At 39.6% G+C, this 23,210-nt stretch overlaps 1 protein-coding gene across 1 annotated transcript in view; it reads right to left on the bottom strand.

Moving 5' to 3' along the window:
* Positions 1-23,210, bottom strand: part of LOC134347502 (NXPE family member 3-like) — a 156,558-nt gene that overhangs the window by 39,515 nt on the left and 93,833 nt on the right. The window contains exon 2 of the mRNA XM_063049837.1: positions 15,751-15,918. Within this exon, the coding sequence (XP_062905907.1) occupies positions 15,751-15,867 (117 nt within the window). The 5' untranslated portion in view covers positions 15,868-15,918. The remainder of the gene's footprint in view (positions 1-15,750; positions 15,919-23,210) is intronic.

Genomic DNA, 23,210 nt, shown 5'->3' with positions numbered 1-23,210 from the left:
ACAACGAGGACATAAAGATCCTAGCCAGAGGCTCAGCAATCTCTTCTCTCACCTCGTGGAGCAGCCTGGGGAATACTCCATCAGGCCCCGGGGACTTATCTGTCCTAATGTATTTTAATAACTCCAACACCTTCTCTTCCTTAATATCAACATGCTCCAGAACATGAACTTCACTCATATTGTCCTCACCATCATCAAGTTCCCTCTCATTGGTGAATACCAAAGAGAAGTATTCATTGAGGACCTTGCTCACTTCCACAGCCTCCAGGCACATCTTCCTACCTTTATCTCTAATCGGTCCTACATTCACTCCTGTCATCCTTTTTTTCTTCACATAATTGAAGAATGCCTTGGGGTTTTCCTTTACCCTACTCGCCAAGGCCTTCTCATGCCCCCTTCTTGCTCTAATCAGCCCCTTCTTAAGCTCCTTTCTTGCTTCCCTATATTCCTCAATAGACCCATCTGATCCTTGCTTCCTAAACCTCATGTATGCTGCCTTCTTCCACCTGACTAGATTTTCCACCTCACTTGTCACCCATGGTTCCTTCACCCTACCATTCTTTATCTTCCTCACTGGGACAAATTTATCCCTAACATCCCGCAAGAGATCTCTAAACATCGACCACATGTCCATAGTACATTTCCCTGCAAAAACAGCATCCCAATTCACACCCGCAAGTTCTAGCCTTATAGCCTCATAATTTGCTTTTCCCCAATTAAAAATTTTCCTGTCCTCTCTGATTCTATCCTTTTCCATGATAATGCTAAAGGCCAGGGAGTGGTGGTCACTGTCTCCCAGATGCTCACCCACTGAGAGATCTGGGACCTGACCCGGTTCATTACCTAGTACTAGATCTAGTATGGCATTCCCCCTGGTCAGCCTGTCCACATACTGTGACAGGAATCCGTCCTGGACACACTTAACAAATTCTGCCCCATCTAAACCCTTGGAACTAATCAGGTGCCAATCAATATTAGGGAAGTTTAAGTCACCCGTGATAACAACCCTGTTATTTTTGCACTTTTCCAAAATCTGCCTCCCAATCTGCTCCTCGGTATCTCTGCTGCTACCAGGGGGTCTATAGAATACCCCCAATAGAGTAACTGCTCCCTTCCTGTTCCTGACTTCCACCCATATTGACTCAAAAGAGGATCCTGCTACATTACCCACCCTTTCTGTAGCTGTAATAGTATCCCTGACCAGTAATGCCACCCCTCCTCCCCTTTTTCCCTTTTTCCTCCCTCTCTATCCCTTTTAAAGCACTGAAATATAGGAATATTGGGAATCCATTCCTGCCCTGGTGCCAGCTAAGTCTCTGTAATGGCCACTACATCATAATTCCATGAATGTATCCAAGCTCTCAGTTCATCACCTTTGTTCCTGATGCTTCTTGCATTGAGGTACACACATTTCAGCCCTTCTACCTTCCTGTCTTTACACCATTTATTCTGCTTCTCTTTCCTCAAAGCCTCTCTGTATGTTAGATCTGGCTTTACTCCATGCACTTCTTTCACTGCTCTATCGCTCTGGGTCCCATCCCCTTGCAAATTAGTTTAAACCCTCCCGAACCATGCTAGCAAACCTACCTGCAAGGATGTTGTTCCCCCTCGAGTTCAGGTGCAACCCATCCAATCTGTACAGGTATCACCTTCCCCAGAAGTGATCCCAATGATCCAAAAATCTAAAACCCTGCTCCCTGCACCAACTCCTCAGCCACGCATTCAACTGCCATCTCCTCCAATTCTTACCATCACTGTCACGTAGCACTGGCAGCAATCCTGAGAACGCCACCCTTGAGGTCCTGTTCTTCAGCCTTCTGCCTAGTTCCCAAAACTCACACTTCAGGACCTCATCCCTCTTCCTGCCTATGTCGTTGGTCCCAACATGTATCACGACTTCTGGTTGCTTTCCCTCTCGTACCAGGATGTCGTGCACCCGGTCAGAGACATCCCGGACCCTGGCACCCGGGAGGCAACAAACCACGCGGGCGTCCTTCTCATGTCCACAACATCTCCAGTCTGCCCCCCTGACTATAGAATCTCCAATGACGACAGCTCTCCTCTTCTCCGTCCCACCCTTCTGCACCACAGGGTCAGACTCAGTGCCGGAGGCCCTGCCACCGTGGCTCACACCTGGTCGGTCGTCCCCGCCAACAGTATCCAGGACGGTAAACTTATTATTCAGGGGAATGGCTACAGGGTTGCTCTGCACTACCTGTCTGCTCACCTTCACTTTCCCCCCTCTGATGGTCACCCAGTGACCTGCTTCCGACAGCCTAGGTGTGACTACCTCCCTGTAGCTCTCACCTATGACTGCCTCTTTCTCCCTTATGAGTCGAAGGTCATCCAGCTGCTGCTCCAGATTTCTAACACGGTCTTCTGTATGCACTTCTGGCAGATGTGACTCTGCGGGAGAGGGGCGTTCCCCCAAGACTGCCACATCTCACATGAGAGGCACATCACCGTCTCAGGAGACATAGTAAAAACTAGCTGCGAGCTAGCTTGTCCTCCGCCTCTTCTTGTCGAAGCCTCTCGAGTCAAAGCCTCAAAGCTCCACTCCTTCACTGGCCCACTCACGCACTGGCCGCTTCGCTTGAGCTAACCCCTATTTATCTGTTTGAGCTTTTCAAAATGTTTGGTCACCTGACCTCGACTGCCCAATCAGCTGCTTTCTGCTGAGGCTGAACTATTCAAATCTTGATTGACTTGATTGCACAGACCAACTGCCAAAACTGCCAGAATCTCTCGAGTCAAAGCCTCAAAGTTCCACTCCTTCACTGGCCCACTCACGCACTGGCCGCTTTCCACTGGCCGTGCACCTTATGATCTTGCACCTTATTCTTATCTGCACCACACTTTCCCTTCACCTGTTACACTTTATTCTGCATTTTTTGTTCTACGTTGCTGTGTCTAAATGCACTGTGTGATGATTTGATCTGTATGAACAGTATGTAAGACAAGCTTTTCACTGTATCTTAGTACTGTACTTTCGGCAACAATAAACCGATTTCAACTACCGTCTAGGGTACCCAGAAATCAAAGGATCATGTTCTTTGACTGCCCTAGCTCACTGTACTTGCTCAGCTATATTTTAGGGAACAAACTGGTTTGAGTAATCACTTGTTTGAACACCTGTTCAGTTGTTGTAAAAAGTAAACATTTTGTTCCAATCATTGCACTGTTCCTGTTGTGAACATCTGGCAGATATGGTTGTATCTAATAATCAAAGTTTGATTAAAAATGGTATCATGGCAGCACAAAAATTTACATTCAGTAAATTAAATGCAGCTTTAGAGGCTGGTTTCTCCAATATTCCAGAATATTCTCAAACACCAGGTTGGTGTATTGTTTAATAACATCCTTCAGAAAGTACCTGCTATCCTTATGTGCTCCGTTTTATATGTCACTATGCCGTTGATTTAACTCCCTACTGAAGTAACACAGGGTCTAATTCGAGATAGACAATAAACATTAGTCTTGCCAATGAAGCTTGCTTCACTGAATACATTAAACCAGGCTAGAGAATTATATGAGCACAAAACCTTACGCTAAAGATTAGGGTGTACAGTCCAAAAGCCAAGTGAAGGGAACCATAATCTAATTTAGATACAAATGCAAATTTGACTATATGCATATGTATTGTGTAAGATATGTACATAGAATTCTTCTCCTTAGGCTCATGCTTGTGGTCAAGGACAACTTATTTCACTCTAGGCTTGAAGATTCTGAAATGGATATTGTCATTGTGGAAACTGCAGACTCTTTCCACAGATGGGGCAGATGATGACTGATGAGATGGGCACGTGGGAAGCTGTGAGGTGGTTAGCTCCCTCTGCCCTATACATCCTCCCTGTGCATGGGTGTGGTTCTCAGTCTTAAATGCACCTTCTCCTTTTTAAGCAGACTAGAAATTTCCAGGAGGCAGAAGAAATTTTATATTATTCAGGAAGACTTTGAACACAACCTTTAATCTTTTTCTATCTGCCTGATAGTTTCTATTATCTTGTGTTATCCTGTTTAATTTTTCTCTCTAACTGATGACAAAAGCATTTGCTATCTTGAGAACCTTAATCTTTTATTGCCACTATTCTCTATCCTCCCAACTCTCCCAAGCTAAATTACAATCTTTTTTCTCGCCTTATCATCTTGAAAGCAATTAACCAGAAACACTGACTCTATTCATCTTTCCATAGATATTGCCTAGTGTGTTGGTGCATGGCAAAGTCGTTAAGGCTCTGGATAAACCGGACCTGGTGGCATCGAGATTCATCGTCACCGAGGAGGACGTTAGAAGGGCCTTCCTGAAGATAAATCGAAGGAAGGTGATGGGCCCAGATGGTGCCCCGGGACGGGTTCTCCGTGCCTGTGCAAGCGAGCTAGCTGGAGTGTTTGCTGACATCTTCAACTGACCCTTGCTTCAGTCTAAGATCCCCTCGTGTTTTAAAGAGGCAACGATAATCCCGGTGCCGAAGAAGAGCAAGGTGGCATGCCTGAATGACTATCGACCTGTGGCTCTGACATCAATTGCTATGAAGTGCTTCGAGAGATTGGTTATGGCACACATCAACCACAGCCTACCGGTCAACCTCGATGCTTCACAATTCGCCTACCGGAGCAACAGGTCAATGGCAAATGCCATTTCTCTGGCCCTACATTCTGCCTTAGAACACCTGGAGAGTAAAGACACATATGTAAGGCTCCTTTTCATTGACTACAGCTCTGCCTTTAATACCATCATTCCAAATAAACTGATTCCTAATCTCCAGAACCTGGGCCTTAGCACTCAGATCTGCAGCTGGATTTTCAACTTCCTCACAGACAGGACCCAGGCTGTAAAAATAGGGGACAAGCTCTCCTCTACAATCACTCTGAGCACCGGTGCCCCACAAGGCTGTGTACTCAGCCCCCTGCTGTACTCACTGTACACCCATGATTGTGTAGCCAAGTTTCCATCAAACTCAATATATAAGTTTGCTGATGACACAACAATTGTAGGCCGTATCTCGGGTAATGATGAGTCTGAGTACAGAGAAGAAATTAAGAACCTGGTGGCATGGTGCGAAGACAATAACCTATCCCTCAACATCAGCAAGACGAAGGAATTGGTTGTTGATTTCAGAAGGGGTAGCGGACCACACGACCCATTTTACATTGGTGGTGCGCAAGTGCAACAGGTCAGAAGCTTTAAGTTCCATGGGGTCAATATCACAAATGACCTGACTTGGTCCAACCAAGCAGAGTCCACTGTCAAGAAGGCCCACCAGCGCCTTTACTTCCTGAGAAAGCTAAACACATTTGGCCTGTCCCCTAAAACCCTCACTAATTTTTATAGATGCACCGTAGAAAGCATTCTTCTAGGGTGCATCACAACCTGGTATAGAAGTTGTCCTTGTCCAAGACCGGAAGAAGCTGCAGAAGATCGTGAACACAGCGCAGCACATCACGCAAACCAATCTTCCGTCCATGGACTCACTTTACACCGCACGCTGTCGGAGCAGTGCTGCCAGGATAATCAAGGACACGACCCACCCAGCCAACACACTTTTCATCCCTCTTCCCTCCGGGAGAAGGCTCAGGAGCTTGAAGACTCGTATGGCCAGATTTGGGAACAGCTTCTTTCCAACTGTGATGAGACTGCTGTACGGATCCTGAACTGGATCTGGGCCGTACCCTCCAAATATCCGGACCTGCCTCTCGGTTTTTTTTTTGCCTTACTTTCCCTTTTCTATTTTCTATTTATGATTTATAATTTAAATTTTTAATATATTTACTATTGATTTGTACTCCAGGGAGTGCGAAGCACAGAATCAAATATTGCTGAGATGATTGTACACTCTAGTATCAATTGTTTGGCAGCAATAAAGTAAAGTAAAGGCATTGGTCTAATGATCTGAAGGTCACTAATTTGAGCCTCAGCTGAGGCAACGCGTTTGTGTCCTTGAGCAAGGCACTTAACCACACATTGCTGTATGATGACACCCTGCCAAGCTGTATCGGCCCTAGTGCCCTTCCCTTGGACAACATCGGTGGTGTGGAGAGTGGAGACTTGTAGCATGGGCAACTGCCGGTCTTCCATACAACCTTGCCCAGCCCTGTGCCCTGGAAACCTTCCAAGGCACAAATCCATGGTCTCACAGACTAATGGATGCCTATAAAGATATTGCCCAACCTGTTGAGTATTTCTTATATTTTCTCGTTTTATTGCTGATTCTCGACATCTGCCATTTTACACTTCAGGGCTAATAGTTTGCATGGAACCTTTTTTCTAGTGAGAATGATTGCATTAACTTCCAATCCAACTAATGCAACCTCATTTTCTATAGTTATTGCTATGCCTTCTGTGTTTACTGGCATGAAAACGGATACAACATATTTGTTCAAAGTCTCTTGTCATTTTCTATTTCCTGTTATTCTCCAATGGACCAGCTTACTTTACCTGCACTCTTTTGTGTGTGTTCTTGGAGAAACTCTTGCTGTCCATTGTTATATTTCTTGCTGGTTTATTCACTCACACATTTACATCCTCATTTTGTTTTACTTTTGTCAGCCATTCTATACAGTTTTTCAAGATTTACTTGCTCACCATTACACTTTCAGATACGAGCTCTTTCTGTCAACTCGACACAATTCTTAACATCTACAAATTTGCTGATGATACAACCATTGTTGGTAGAATCCAGGTGGTGACGAGAGGGCGTACAGGAGTGAGATATGCCAACTAGTGGAGTGGTGCCACAGCAACAACCTGGCACTCGATGTCAGTAAGACAAAAGATCTGATTGTGACTTCAGGAAGGGTAAGATGAAGGAACACGTACCAATCCTCATGGAGCGATCATAAGCGGAGAGAGTGAGCAGTTTCAAGTTCCTGGGTGTCAAGATCTCTGAGGACCTAACCTCGTCTCAACATATCGATGTAGTTATAAAGAAGGCAAGACAGCGGTATACTTTATTAGGCGTTTGAAGAGGCTTGGCATGTCAACAAATACACTCAAAAACTTCTGTAGTTGTACCGTGTAGAGCATTCTGACAGGCTGCATCATTGTCGGGAATGGAGGGGCTACAGCACAGGACCAAAAGAAGCTGCAGAAGGTTGTAAATCTAGTCGGCTCCATCTTGGGCACTAGCCTACAAAGTATCCAGGGCATCTTTAGGGAGCGGTGTCTCAGAAAGGCAATGTCCATTATTAAGGACCTCCAGCACCCAGGGCATGCCCTTTTCTCACTGTTACCATCAGTTAGGAGATACAGAAGCAAAGGCACACACTCAGCAATTCAGGAATAGCTTCCTCCCCTCTGCCATCTGATTCCTAAATGGACATTGAAGCTTTGGACACTACCTCACTTTTTTAATATACAGTATTTCTGTTTCTGCACATTTAAAAAATCTATTCAATATACATAATTGATTTACTTGTTTATTTATTATTACATTTTATTTTATTTATTATTTTCCTCTCTCTACTAGATTATGTACTGCATTGAACTGCTGCTGCTAAGTTAACAAATTTCACGCCACATGCTGGTGATAATAAACCTGATTCTGATTCTTTACTTAATCATGAGCCTCCTTGTACTTCATTTTATACACCTTCATTGAGATCTTATGAGACTTCCGGTAGCGCTCATGGAGTGAAGTCGCGTTCTTGACTCGCTCCATTACCTCTGAGTTTTTTTTCTCTATGGTCAGCTATACTTTAATTAACCATTAAGGCATCAACTCTTACAATACTTTGAATTAAACTGAATTCTCCGACAACTGGATGGAACTTAGATCTGCTATGTCTAAGAACGAGAAAGACGGCAAGGATGGTAAACCTCCGGTTAAACCGAAAGCTACGGATCTCCCTCCGACTGAATCACCGGTGACTTTGAAAGCGATAGCGGAGTTAATTCAGAGGGAAATCTCAACCTCTGTTAGGGAGATGATTCGTGCGGAAATTGCAGGCCCTGTTAAAGACCTGATTCATACAGAAATCTCAACTAATTTCCAGAAAATTGCCGCTTTAATTGATAAGATGCAAACATGTATTGCGGAACATCAGTCGGCTATATCTGATCTTCAAAAATTCGCGCAACAAAGTGAGCTTAAGATGGGGAAAATCGAAGAAACAATTAATGTAATGAAGAAGAAACTTGACTTTTTGACTTTTAAAAACTCTGACTTGGAATCTAGAATGCGACGGCAGAATTTACGAATGATTGGCGTGAGGGAAGCCGCTGAAGGTAACAACCCCATGAAATATTTCTCCCAACTTTTAAAAGATGCATTCCCTACTGTATTTCCTGACCAACCACCGCTACTGGATCGTGTTCACAGAATCCCATCATACTCGTCTAGGTCAGATAGACCTAGGCATGTTATCTTACGTTTTCATTACTTTCAAGACAAGGAGAGACTGTTTCGATTCGCTCGATCTAAAGGTTTCATTGATTTTTCGGATCTTAAGTTCCGATTCGTGGAAGATTTCAGTAAACCAATCTGGGACCAACGGGTCCGTTACAGATCCGTGATGTCGGAATTCTATAAGATGGATTTAAGACCAGCGCTGCTGTACCCTGCACGTCTAAGGATTCGCATGGCAGATGGAGCCCTTCGTTTTTTTGATTCTCCATCGGATGCCCAGAGTTATCTGGATCAACTTTCATCTCCAACATCTTAATTGCTTTCTTTTTAATTTTCTCCGTCGATCGGAGGCTGTGAATTGGTTGGTTTTAACTTTTCTGTGCCCTATTTGGGCAGAAAAGTTTACTTTCGATTTCTTAATATGGCTACTAAACTTTCTTTTTAACTGCGTCATTTCTTTCTTTTCCCAGGGGATTCTGGGTGGTTACTTCCCTTTTGTCATCTTACGTATTTCCTGTGCGGCCTTAAATTTTGTAGTTTTTGTTTAAATTTTATTCTGTTTTGCTTTTTATAATCACTTTATGTTAATAATCCTATTTTTTTTTGTTGCTGTGTCTATTCATGAGTTTGAGGTTTATTGTGGTTTTTTTTTAATATATATTTTCCGGCTTTTGTTCTGTTCTGTGTGTATTCTAATTGAGTTAACTTTTTTTTACTTATTTTTTTACTGTTTTACAATTAGCTGATCCTTTTCATATTTATACCTTTTTTTTAGGGAGCGTATACCGGAAGTCATGGGGGTAGTTTTAGCGCTTGCTTCTTTCTGGCGGGTCTACTTTAGATTTTGCCTTGTGGTCTTGGGCTGGGGGGTGGCGGGAGGGGCTTCACGTTTTAGTTTGTTTTTCTTTGGGCTATATACATTATTGAAGTACTGGTTGCGTCCTTTTCCCCGGTATCTTTTGTATGTTCTGTTTCCTCTCCGGGTTTGTGGGTCGCGCCTATTGTCAATCCTCCTTGTCGTGGGTTGACTTTAGGATTTATGGAGTCTATTATTAATTTTGTCTCCTGGAATACTAATGGTCTTAGTCATCCTATTAAAAGAAAAAAAGTTTTTAAAGTGTTCCGGAGACTTAAAGCACAAATTTTATTTTTACAAGAGACCCATGTACGGAGGGGGGACAGACTACGTTTTTTCAAATTCTGGAAGGGACAACAATTTCATTCGAACTCCAATGCTAAGATTCGAGGCGTCTCTATTTTTATAGATTCCTCAGTTACTTTTATACAACAGGATATTATCTCTGATCCGAATGGTAGATTTTTATTGGTTTGTGGTTTACTATTTAATAAAAAAGTAGTTTTGGTTAATGTTTATGCTCCTAATATGGATTGTCCGGAATTTTATAAATCATTGTTTGATCAGTTTCCGAATTTGAACGAGTTTTCATTGATTTGGGGCGGAGATCTTAATACCTGTTTATCTCCAGCTTTGGACCGTTCGGCTCCTTTACGGACTTTACCTAATAAATCTGCAAATTTGATTAATTTTTTCCTTTCTGATTCTGGGTCGACGGATATTTGGCGTTTTCTGCATCCTCAGGAAAAAGATTTTTCCTTTTTTTCACATGTTCATCATTCCTATTCAAGAATTGATTATTTTTTTATTGATTCTCGTCTCATTCCTTCAGTGATTAAATGTGATTATGATTCTATAACCATTTCGGATCATGCTCCACTTAAGCTTTCTATTAAAATTATGGCCAATATACCAAACAATAGACAATGGCGTTTTAATTCGCTGTTGCTTCAGGACTCGGACTTTGTTAATTTTATGAATGAACAGATTGAGCTTTTTTTTATAATTAACCATACAGAAGATATTTCGGTTAACACTCTTTGGGACACTTTTAAAGCCTATATTCGGGGTCAGATTATTTCGTATTCCGTTGCTTTGAGGAAGAAACAGAAGCAGGAGGAGATGGCAATTGTGGACAAGATTAAAGAAATTGATAAGAAATATGTTATGGCTCCTTCTGAGGAGCTATACAAACAAAGAACTGAACTTCAAATGGAACACAGTTTACTACTCTCGTCCTCGATTGTAAACCAATTAAAGAAAACAAGAAGTGATTTTTATGTTCACAGTGATAAAATTGGCAAGCTGCTGGCTAATCAATTGAAATCTAATTATGTTAAATCTCAAATCAATCAGATTTATAACCAAAATGATCGATTGATATTGGATCATGTGGGGATTAATCAAACCTTTTGTGATTTTTATTCTTCTTTATATCAATCAGAGTCTCCTCGAGATTCTAAATATATGAATGATTTTTTAGATAAGTTAGACTTTCCTCAGATTTCACAGGATATGTCTTCTTTATTAGATACTTCCATTACAATGGATGAGATTAAGAATGTTATTTTTTCTATGAATCTGGGGAAAGCTCCTGGCCCTGATGGGTTTACCGTTGAATTTTATAAATGTTTTGCTTCTTTATTGATTCCTTGGCTCTATAAGGTTTTTGAGGCTTCTTTGAAACTTGGTAAACTTCCGGAATCTTTTAATAGAGCATCAATTTCTTTAATACTAAAGAAGGATAAAGACCCTGCTCAATGTGCATCTTATAGACCAATATCTTTATTAAATGTTGATTCTAAAGTTTTTTCTAAGTTATTAGCAAATAGACTAGAAAAAGTACTTCCTTCTATTATTTCGGAAGACCAAACGGGTTTTATTAAAGGTCGTTACTCTTTTTATAATATTCGTACATTGTTAAATATCGTTTATACTCCCTCACAAAATGTTCCTGAGTGTGTTATTTCTTTAGATGCCAAGAAAGCTTTTGATAGAGTAGAATGGCCTTATTTATTTAAGGTGCTTGAAATGTTTAATTTTAGCCTGAAATTTATATCCTGGATTAAACTGTTATATCACTCCCCTGTAGCCTCGGTTCGTACTAACTCTTTAAACTCACCTTTTTTTCCTCTCTTTCGTGGTACTCGACAAGGCTGTCCTCTTAGTCCCCTATTATTTGATATTGCATTAGAACCTCTTGCAATTGCTATTCGAGAATCTTCAAATATTACTGGGATAACTCGGGGATTAAAGTCCCATAAATTATCACTCTATGCTGATGATTTACTTTTATATATTTCTAATCCTGAGAGATCTATTCCTGCTGTTTTAGAGTTATTAGCACAATTTGGTCTTTTCTCAGGTTATAAATTAAATCTTAGTAAGAGTGAACTTTTTCCGATTAATAAACATCTTCCCTTATATTATAAATTTCCATTTAAATTGATTAATAATTACCTTTCATATCTTGGGATTAAAATTACTTGTAAACATAAAGATTTATTTAAGACTAACTTTTTACCATTAATAGACCATATTACTCAACTTTCATCTAAATGGTTTCCTTTATATTTAACTTTGATTGGTCGTATTAATGCAGTTAAGATGTTTTTTTTGCCAAAATTTTTATATGTGTTTCAGGCATTACCAATTTTCGTTCCTAAATCTTTTTTTGATAAAGTCGACTCTAAAATTTCTTCATTTATTTGGCAGAATAAGAATCCGAGACTGGGTAAAATACATTTACAGAAAGCTAAGAGAGATGGAGGTTTAGCATTACCTAACTTTAGATTTTATTATTGGGCTATTAATATTCGACATATGAAATTTTGGTTACTTGACCGGGATATACTATCTATTCCTAAATGGGTAGCATTGGAATTACAATCTGTTCAGGGTTATACACTTGGTTCTATTTTAGGTTCATCTCTTCCTTTTGATTCGAAACGCCTTAAGCAGGTCTCTAACCCGATCGTTAAATATGCTTTGCGTATTTGGTTTCAATTCAGAAAATTTTTTGATCTTAATCAATTCGGGTTAGCGATTCCTATTTTAGGTAACATATTTTTTCCTCCCTCTTTTACGGATCGCGCTTTTCAAACTTGGAAGACTAAGGGTATTTTACGGTTTTTGGATTTATTTTTAGATGGTTCCCTTATGTCTTTTGAACAATTATCTAATAAATATAACCTATCAAGAATACATTTTTTTAGATATTTACAAGTTAGAAATTTTCTAAGTACTATACTTCCTTCCTTTCCAATGCTTCCTCCTATATATATTTTAGATTCGATAATTAACCTTAATCCATGTCAGAAAGGTGCATCGGCTATGATTTATAATATTATTATGAAACTCAGGAAAGCTCCATTTGATAAGATTAGGGTAGATTGGGAACAGGAATTGGGGCTTACCATTTCTGTGGATGATTGGGGGCAGATTTTACAATTAGTTAATACTTCCTCTATTTGTGCTAAACATTCCCTAATTCAATTTAAAGTGGTGCATAGAGCACATATGTCCAAAGATAAGTTAGCGCGTTTTTACTCGCATATTAATCCTTTCTGTGATAGATGTTCGGGGCAGATAGCCTCTTTAACTCATATGTTTTGGTCTTGCCCTACTTTGGAAACTTTTTGGAGAGATATTTTCAATATTATTTCTAAGGTATTAAATATAGATATCTCTCCTCACCCTATTACTGCTATCTTTGGACTACCTAAAATTTCTAGTAATCTTTCCCCTTCAGCCCGTAGAATGATTGCATTTCTTACTTTAATGGCGAAAAGATGTATTTTACAACATTGGAAAGAGCTTAATGCTCCAACTACCTTTTTTTGGTTTTCTCAGACGATTTTATGTTTGAATCTGGAGAAAATTAGAAGTAACCTTTATGATTCTTCATTTAAATTTGAACAGATTTGGGGACCTTTTATTCGATATTTTCATTTAATGTAATATTTACCCTTCTTGTTTTTTTTTCACTGTTTTAATGGAGGTCGGGATTGAGGACGTGATTTTAAGTTTAACTCTGTTTGGTTTCAAGTTAGCCCATTGCTTTGCTTTGCTTTTAGTTAGTTGCACGGTGGGTTTTTTTTGGGGGTTTTTTTTTTCTTTTTTTCCATTGATATATATAAAATCTAGTATACTATTATGTTATCTTGGTTTCTTATGCTTAAATTACATTGTTTGTAGTATTTTCTTTTTGGTATTGTTATCTTTTGGAATTTTATTATACTTTAACATTGTATTAATGTTTATATGGCTTACCTTTTTTGTATACTTACTCAATAAAAAGATTTAAAAAGAAAGAAAGAGATCTTATGTGAATGCATGCCCCTCCATATTATTTTAATTGTTTTCCCAGTCGATTTTAGGTAATTTTACCTTACATGTTTGTAAATTTATTACAATTTTAAATTATTAGTTTGAGAACTAATTTTATTATTCTCAAAATGAAAATGAAATCCTTTTCTTTCTATGAAGACTCTTTACTAAGCAACCATCACTGATTCTGTCTCATTATAAAGCATATAGAATATTTGCAGATCTAAAATATTTCTTACCAGGTTTGTTCCACAACCTGGAATCATGAACCCTTCGTAAAGTTACATCACACCATGTTTACCATGCCAATTGATTGACATAAATGAAGATTAAATTCACCCACAATTATTGCTGTACCTTTCCTTACCATTCCTGTAATTGCTTGATTTATGTTCTGCCCTAGAGAGTCTATAGATCATTGCCACCAGTAGCTGTTTTCCCTTGCTATTTCTCACTTTCACTCGAAGTGATTCTACAACTTGATCTTCCAAACCACGATCATTTTTCACTCCTGGGCTGTCATTTGTCATTAACAGAAGCTCGAAACTTCCTTTGTATTTTTGCATATTCTTCAAAATTGTCAAATTATCCGAAATGTTCAGTACCCAGCTTTGTCATCTTGCTATCTTGCTCCCGTAATATCTATTCATTCATATTTATGCTTGTTTCTGCCATCAGTTCACTTAACTTGTTACAAAATATGTGTGCATTTAGGCAAAGAAGTCTAACTTTGACCTTTTACAATTTTTCTTCATGTTCACACAATTGACTTCAGGCAAAAAACAGCTGAACAGCCAAACACATGAAAGAATTCTCATAGACAGGGATCAAGGAAGAAGGACAGAAAACTGATATTTTAAATATTTAAAGGAGCATTTAATTAAAACTAAATATTTGTATCATAAAAGCTTAAATACAGCCAACCTTACAATTTTTGCCTTATAACTACTTGTGTGAAGAAATTACAATACACATACATAGCGTCTCACTGTAAGCAGTAATTAAAGCCTGTTGCTCTTAAAGCATTTAAATACTGAGACCTCACAACAAGCACCTAAAATGTTCAGCATATTTTACAACAAATAGCTCATAAACACTTCTTTTTTTGACAATTCAGCTTTTTTTTCTTTTGATTACACTGGAGAAAGCTTCAAAGCAGCATAATCTACTGAGAAACAATAAGCCTTTGGCTGGAACTTCAGGATTGTCAAGTCAAGTTCATGAGCAGATGTCCTGAAGGTACTCACTGTTTCACTGTGTAAATGTGGAAAATTGCATCATTACAATTGAAAAATCTGGGCCAATTATAGTAAAGAAGGGTTTATTATGTAGACCGGTGGATTTCCAAAGACTTTAAAAAAAAGGAAATGAGAATATTGCATTCTGAATTCGAAATCCAGAGAACTTGAAGCAAATATGTTTTAGTTATACAGTAATTTCGGGAAAGTGGAAGCGGAAAGAAAGCATAGACCATGTGATTGTCAGAAAATCAAGTATGCAAACTTGGAATTTGCATAGGTGAACAGAGAGGTATATAAGGAAATATGGGCAAAAGACAGGTAACACATTTCAATCATATACAAGGGGTGATTGATACGTTCGTGGCCTAAGGAAGAAGGAGATGAATTATTAACTCCAAACTTTCTGCATTTTCACTCAAAGAGTTGAACTGCACCTGCATCTAACGAGAGCTGTATAACTCATCTCCTTCTACCTTAGGCCACAAACTTATCAATCACCTCTGCTGTGGACCCCCTGGAGGTCCAAGACGTTCTCGTTACATGCGCGTGCAGTTCAGCTCAGCGTGATAATGCAGAACATTTGAAGTTAATAACTCATCTCCTGCTACCTTTGCTCACGAACTTATCAATCACCCCTGCTGTGGACCACTTCTAGAAAGAAGGGATCCGTATGCTCCACGGCCGCTGGACTAAGTGTGTACATGCAGGAGGGGACTATGTTGAAAAATAAATGTGCTAGGTTTTCTAAAATTAACTCCTTCTACCTTAGGCCATAAACTTATCAATCACCCCTCGTATTAAGCTGCAGAAACCATATGTATAATTAAATCAGATATTCCAATGGTTTAAAACAAAGTCAAATATTCAGATTGCAGCAAGAAGTCATCACACATAGTCATTGCATTGCTATACTCAACACTTCAAAGTCTTGTTTCACGTATCTACATCATCGACATATTGTTGCATTTATTCTACACACCTTCATCCATCGAAAATTTAGAATCATCGCCATCAGTCCCATGAGTAACAACAGGACAAAACCGAAACGGAAAGCTGAACAAAAGGGGGTGGACTTTTTTGAGTGCTGATCTTCCATGTTTGGAGCTCACAGTGTGCTTGTGTTAGTAATCACTTCTGGAACTTAAATCTGCAATAGCACAGAACAAATATTGAAACCCAGACTGACAACACTATAATGGTAATTCATATGCAATTTTTCATTTTAATTGGCAGCACCATTACAAACAAACATTCCAACAATTTACACTTCCTCCCTCACTACCATTCAGGGCCCCAGACAGTCCTTTCAGGTGAGGCGACACAACACCTGTGAGTCGGCTGGGGTGATATACTGCGTCCGGTGCTCCCGATGCGGCCTTCTAGATATTGGCAAGACCCGACGCAGACTGGGAGACCGCTTTGCTGAACATCTACGCTGTGTCCGCCAGAGAAAGCAGGATCTCCCAGTGGCCACACGTTTTAATTCCACGTCCTATTCCCATTCTGACATGTCTATCCACGGCCTCCTCTACTGTAAAGATGAAGGAAACTCAGGTTGGAGGAACAACAGCTTATATTCCGTCTGGATAGCCTCCAACCTGATGACATGAACATTGACTTCTCAAACTTCCGCCAATGCCCCACCTCCCCCTCGTACCCCATCCGTTAATAATTTTTTATACACACATTCTTTTTCTCCCTCTGTCCCTCTCACTATACCCCTTGCCCATCCTCTGGGTTCCCCCCTCCCCCTTGTCCTTCTCCCTAGGCCTCCTGTCCCATGATCTTCTCATATCCCTTTTGCCAATCACCTGTCCAGCTCTTGGCTCCATTCCTCCCCCTCCTGTCTTCTCCTATCATTTTGGATCTCCCCCTCCCCCTCCCACTTTCAAATCTCTTACTAGCTCTTCCTTCAGTTAGTCCTGACGAAGGGTCTCGGCCTGAAACATCGACTGTACCTCTTCCTAGAGATGCTGCCTGGCCTGCTGCGTTCACCAGCAACTTTGATGTGTGTTGCTTGAAATTCCAGCATCTGCAGAATTCCTTGTGTTTGCGTTCCAGCAATTTTGTTATCCACAAATACTCTTGTCTTTCCTCAAATGAATTCAAGCATTTCTGTTTTTATTTTGGATTTCCAACATTTGCAACATTTGATTGTTGAATCCCACACTCCATTTATTCCTTGTGCCCTTCAATATCTCACATGATCTAATCCTGCTCTCTCTCTCTCCCTAAATTCGTATTTGGAGGCACATAATAAAAAAGGCCGAAGTCAGCATAGTTTCCTTAATGGGAAATCTTGCCTGAAAATCTGTTGGATATCATTAAGGAAATAACAGGTAGAATATGTTGTGTATTTAATATATCAGTAACATTTAAGTAATATTGTAAATATATTGTTTAATTAAGCATTCTTTGTTGTTATACATAATTCGTTATTGGTTATCTGTAAGAGGAGTGTGAATGGCATACCTCATTACGTCACCCTGTCATATGTGCACGCCTACTAAAGTAAAACAAAGTAGACATGTTGCCCTGGACTCCTATGTTTTTCTTTTAATTAGTTTTTGGAATTACAAAACATAACAATGGCAACAAGGTAGTTTTAAAATAAGCCCGTGATGACTACCTATATTTCATTCTTCCGAAGGAGAGGGAGAGAAGTTAGAATTTAAAAATACAGGTACACATTCCTTTATGCAAAATTCTGAAATCCAAAAAGCTCCGAAAACCAAAGTTTTTTTTGCCGACAGCTGACGTCACTCAGGTGTGACGTGGCAGCACTAGCAGAGGCCGCCAGATGTCAGTTGTGGCTCAGCACTCATACTGGTTACACGTGCATTTGCTGTTCACTGATATTTTGTGTTCACTGTTGACTTTGTGTTTAAGTTCACTGTGAAAATGTCAAAAATATCTGCAGATACCCCTATGGGTAACAATGAGAAAAAGAGAAGGAATCTTCTCTATCAATAACGCAGAAAGTGGAGTTATTGCAGAAGCTTGATCATGGTGTGTCTGTGCGGCGTCTTACTGAAGAAAATAGTGTCAGAACTACCTTTGTATATGATTTAAATAAACAGAAAGACAAGTTACTGACGTTTTATAGTGACAGTGACAGTGACGTTCTACATTTATTCCGATAAGTCATTTACCACGTGTTTGATTCAGTTCGTTTGAAGCTGTATATTTTTATGTTTTATTGAATGTTTTTGTTGGAAATAAAATTTCTTCTTGTCATTATTCCCTAAACAATACGATTGTATTGTATAACAATTATTTACATAGCATTTACATTGTATTAGGTACTATAAGTAATCTGGAGATGATTTAAAGTATACGGGAGGATGTGCGTAGGTTTGGTGCGCCACTGGATTTTAAAGTCCCCTGCGCTGAGACAGGTTAAATAACGGACATGAGCTTACATGTTTTTGGGTATGGGGGGTGGATATGAAATCTGAAAAATTCTGAATTCCACAATGCAACTGGCCCCAAGGATTTCGGATAAGGGATTATGGACCTGTGGTACACATATATTTCTTCGGATGGGGAGAAAGACGGTCGAGTTAAAAATATAGGCATAAAATGAACAAAATTCATGGGTTCATAAACAGTGAGTACTGGGTGAATATAAAAATAATAAATAAAAAAAGCAGAAGTGACTGGCTGCATCGTAAAGAAAGACGTATTTGATTGCACAACAGATAACTGGATAATGTATACTGAACAAGCTGAGCCATATTTTTGAAGTGACTGAAATAGTCAATGAAAAGCAAATGCCAGTTTTGCTGCATACAATAGGTGGAAAAACATACAGTTTGCTTAGAAGTTTAACTGCTCCAACAAAACTAGCTGAAATATGCTTTGCTAATATCATGCGAGAACAAAGCCATTGTTGATTGTAGAATGCTTCAGGTTTTGTAAGAGGAATCAAAAGGAAGGGGAGCATATTTCAACTTATTAGGCTGAATTGAAGAGATTGTCAGAGCATTGTCAGTTCAGTGATGGGCTTAATGATGCACAAAGATATTGTATAGTTTGTGTAATCTTACAAGAAAGCATTCTTAAATGCTCCTAACTGAAGAACAACTCACATTTAAAAGAGCAGTTGAAATCAATGTATCAATAGAAATAGCACTGTGAGAAACAATTGAGTTGTAGTCAGGAATGGAATTGAGTGTGAGCAAGATTGCAACACCTAAACAGAAATCTGCCTGGTTGAACAATTGTGTTCGCATACACTAAACAAATGCAGGTCTAAAGGCAAAACATGCAGAAAATTAAACAAAATAGGACACATACAAATAATATTTTGGGCTGACAAAAATATATGGACTGCACAGGGAAGAGATAAAGATAAAATGTCCAGTTGTAGTTTCAACAAGAGCACTAATCAGCATGCTGCTGATGAAAAATCTGATAATGATGAGAGTGACACAGCACTGGGTAGCCTTGTGGTTTATAAATCTTCATGGGAAAGTTATTGTAAGGTGTTCTTAAGATATTTAAGTATTTGGATAGACATGGACTGATCAGGGATAGGCAGCATGGCTTCGTGAAGGGTAGGTCTTTTTCGAGGAAGTTACCAAGAAAGTGAATGAAGGCAAGGCAGTGGATGTTGTCTACAAGGACTTTAGTGAGATACTTGACAAGGTGTCGCATGGGAGGCTGGTCAAGAAGGTTCAGTCGCTCAGCATTCAAGATGAGGTAGTAAATTGGCTTGGACATTGTCTTTGCAGGAGACACCAGAGAGTTGTAGTAGAGGGTTGCCTCTTTGACTGGAGGCCTGTTACTAGTGGTGTGCTGCAGGGATCGGTGCTGGGTCCTTAGTTGTTTGTTATCTTTCTCAACAGTCTGGATGATAATATGGTTAACTGGACCAGCAGTTTGTGAATGACACCAAGATTGGGGGTATAGTGGACAGTGAGAAAGGCTATCATGGCAGAGGGATCTGCTTCAGCTGGAAAAATAGGCTGAAAAATGGCAGATGGAATTTAATGCAGACAAGTCTGAGGTTTTGCACTTCAGTAGGACTGACCAGGGTAGGTCTTGCACAGTGAATGATAGGGCACTGAGGAATGTGTTAGAACAAAGGGATCTGGTAATAGGAAAGGAAAGGTACATCGCATCTGGAATTTCTCCAGTTAGCGGATGATTTCCCTCCACACCTCTCTGACGTAGTAGGGAGTCACGTATGAGGCAAGTTACAGCAGTGGTTTGCCATTGCCTTCTGCCAGGTGAGTTTCCAAAGAGATCACCAGCTTGTAACCCAGCATGGATGGAAAGCGTGCAGGGAAGCCGGCTGGCTGGATTTGAACCTGGGTCCTTTCGTCCCGAAGTCCGACACTAGTGCCACTACGTAATACAGGTACATAATTCATTGATGTCACAGGCAGATAGGTCATAAAGAAAGCTTCTGGCTTATTGGTCCTCATAAATCAATGTATTGAGTACAGGAGATAGGATGTTATGTTGAAGTTGTATAAGATGTTGGTGAGGTCTAATTTGGAGTATCGTATACAGTTTTAGTCACCTACATATAGGGAAGATGTGAACAAGGCTGAAAGAGTACAGGGAAAACTTACAAGGATGCTGCCAGGTCTGGTGGACTTTTTCTTTTAGATTGCAGAAGACTGAGTGGAGATTTGATAGAAGTATACAAAATTATGAGGGGTACGGGTAAAGTAAATGTATGCGGGCCCTTTCCACTGAGGTTAGGTGGGACTACAACCAGAGTTCATGGGGTAAGGGTGAAAGGTGAGATGTTTAAAGGGAACATGAGGGGAAACTTCTTCACTCAGAGGGTTGTGAGGGTATGAAATGAGCTGCCAGCACAAGTGCATGTGAGCTCAATTTCAACATTGAAGAGATGTTTGGATAGTTACATGGATAGTAGGGATATGGAGAGCTATAGTCCCAGTGTAGGTCAATGAGAATGGGAAGTTTAAATGGTTTTGGCATGGACTAGACGAGTTGAAGGGCCTACTTCTGTGCAGTACTCTTCTATGACTCTATAAGGTGAAAGCTAACAATAGACAGCATTACAGATTACACCGGAAATAAACTGCAAATTAATTAAATGGTATAGGATACTGGCTCAGCTATTTCAGTTATCCACAAAATGAGTTTGAACTCCATTTCAAAGATACTGAACTGAAGCCTGCAAATATCCAACTAAGAACTTATACTGGGGAAATGATAATTCCTGTGAGAATGACACACATAATAGTGAAATCCAACAACCACATTGGACGTGCATGTGATAAAAACAGGAGGGCCAGCATTGTGAGGATGTGATTGGCTAAGACAACTACGATTTGATTGGAGATCCATCCATCAATCTCCTGCAACATATAAGATCCTAAAGGGATTGGACAGGCTAGATGCAGGAAGATTGTTCCCGATGTTGGGGAGGTCTAGAACGAGGGGTCACAGTTTGAGGATAGAGGGGAAGCCTTTTAGGACCGAGGTTAGGAAAAACTTCTTCACACAGAGAGTGGTGAATCTGTGGAATTCTCTGCCACAGCAAACTGTTGAGGCCAGTTCATTAGCTATGTTTAAAAGGAAGTTAGATATGGCCCTTGTGGCTACAGGGGTCAGGGGGTATGGAGGGAAGGCTGGGTTCTGAGTTGGATGATCAGCCATGATCATAATAAATGGCGGTGCAGGCTCGAAGGGCCGAATGGCCTACTCCTGCACCTATTTTCTATGTTTCTATGTTTCTAACAGAGACAACCGAAATTGAATTAAGAAATGTGTTCCAAGGATGGCACTGGAAAGCTCAGACATATCAAGAGCAAAATACTGAGCCAGGTGCTGCAAGGCTGCCCCCAGGCTCTCAATGTTACCTGGATGACATCATCGTTACCAATGAGGATGATAAGGAACATCTCCAAAACCACAGGAGTGTATTAAAAAGATTAGAATATGGAGACCGCCCCTGTCTGCAAATGGAGTAGCAGTAATTTTGTGCCGCTCTTAGTTTTCTTTCTCTCCCCCTACTTTAAACTTTGAATTTAAAATTTTTATTTGCTGATTCTTGAGGGGGAACAATATGTCTATGTCTACGAGAAGTGGGAAGAATTTACCTGAACCTAGTGATAAAGGTAACGGGAAAGGAAAGATCTGATGAAATGCTGTCGTGGGCTGAAGATATCATTCGGACATTGAATTCAATTAAGGATCAGAATGGATCAATTAAAGAGCAACTGGAAAAGAATAGTAATGAAATGAAGTTATTTCTGGGAAAACTTGAAGACCTGGAAACTCAGGTTGTTACACATGAAGAGGAATTGAAGATAACTAAGCAAAAGTAGACTGAAGCTACAACTCGTTTGGAAAGATATCAAAATAAAATGATAGACCTGGAAGCTAGGGCTCGTTTAAAGAATATACGAATTGTTGGGCTGCAGGAAGGAGCTGAAGATGGAGATTTAACTGCTTACTTTGGTAAGCTTTTCCACACTTTATTTCCTACCATTTTATTAAAGCCGCCTGCTATCGAAAGGGCACACATGGCGTTTACTTCGAAATTGAAGGATTCAGGTAAACCAAGATTTGTTCTGGTTTGCTTTCATCACATTAAAATTAAAGATCAAATAATACGACAGGCAAGAAAACACAGAGTTTTTAGATTTATGGAGTCTGAGCTCTGTTTTTACGAAGATTACCCGAGAGAGGTAATGGAACAAAGATCAAAATTTGTCCTGGTAATGAAACAGGCATATAATAAGAAACTGTTTCCCTCTCTGAGGTATCCGACAAGAATTAAAGTTTTTCCTGCTAATTCTCCTCCTCATACTTTTTTTGATCCAAAAGCTGCACTAGACTTTGTTCAGGTTATACCCGCCACTGTTACTGATGCCGCTGCTGAATGAACTATTTGTATATTATTTACATTTTGGAAAGAAGATTTATGAAGGTCATTTGTATATTTCTTTGAGAGACTAATAAAAGAAGATAAGGAGAGTTGTTCATTATTGCATATTATTGGTTTTCCTTTGGAAAGAAGATTTATGGCTCAAGTATAACTGACTTAACTGGCTCATCTGAACATTCGACTGAGAAAAGAAGATAAGGAGATTTGTTCCTTTAATTTAATACTTGGTTTGATGTTGTTTTGTTTCTTTTTTTAATCAACTAATTGGTAGTTTTTTCCTACTAAAAGGGCATTTATATATATATATTTGGGATGGTTTAATTACTTATGATATTATTAATCAGTATTTTTGAAAATTCAGCTGGGTCAAATATACTATTAATTTTTTTTCTGTTTTATTATAACATTTTATAATTGAATTTGAAGTTCTTTTTAGGGAGTTAATGTTAAACTTAAAGATGGCTCTGGTTTTTCTCTCTAAGCGACAACATTATTTTGGTTCTTTCTTGTTTATTAGATGATGGAATGTAAATGCTTTTCTTTGTTGAGACTTTATCATCTTT

The sequence above is a fragment of the Mobula hypostoma genome, chromosome 6, assembly GCF_963921235.1.
Source record: "Mobula hypostoma chromosome 6, sMobHyp1.1, whole genome shotgun sequence".
NCBI lineage: Eukaryota > Metazoa > Chordata > Chondrichthyes > Myliobatiformes > Myliobatidae > Mobula > Mobula hypostoma.
This window is presented reverse-complemented; position numbering and strand designations above follow the sequence as displayed.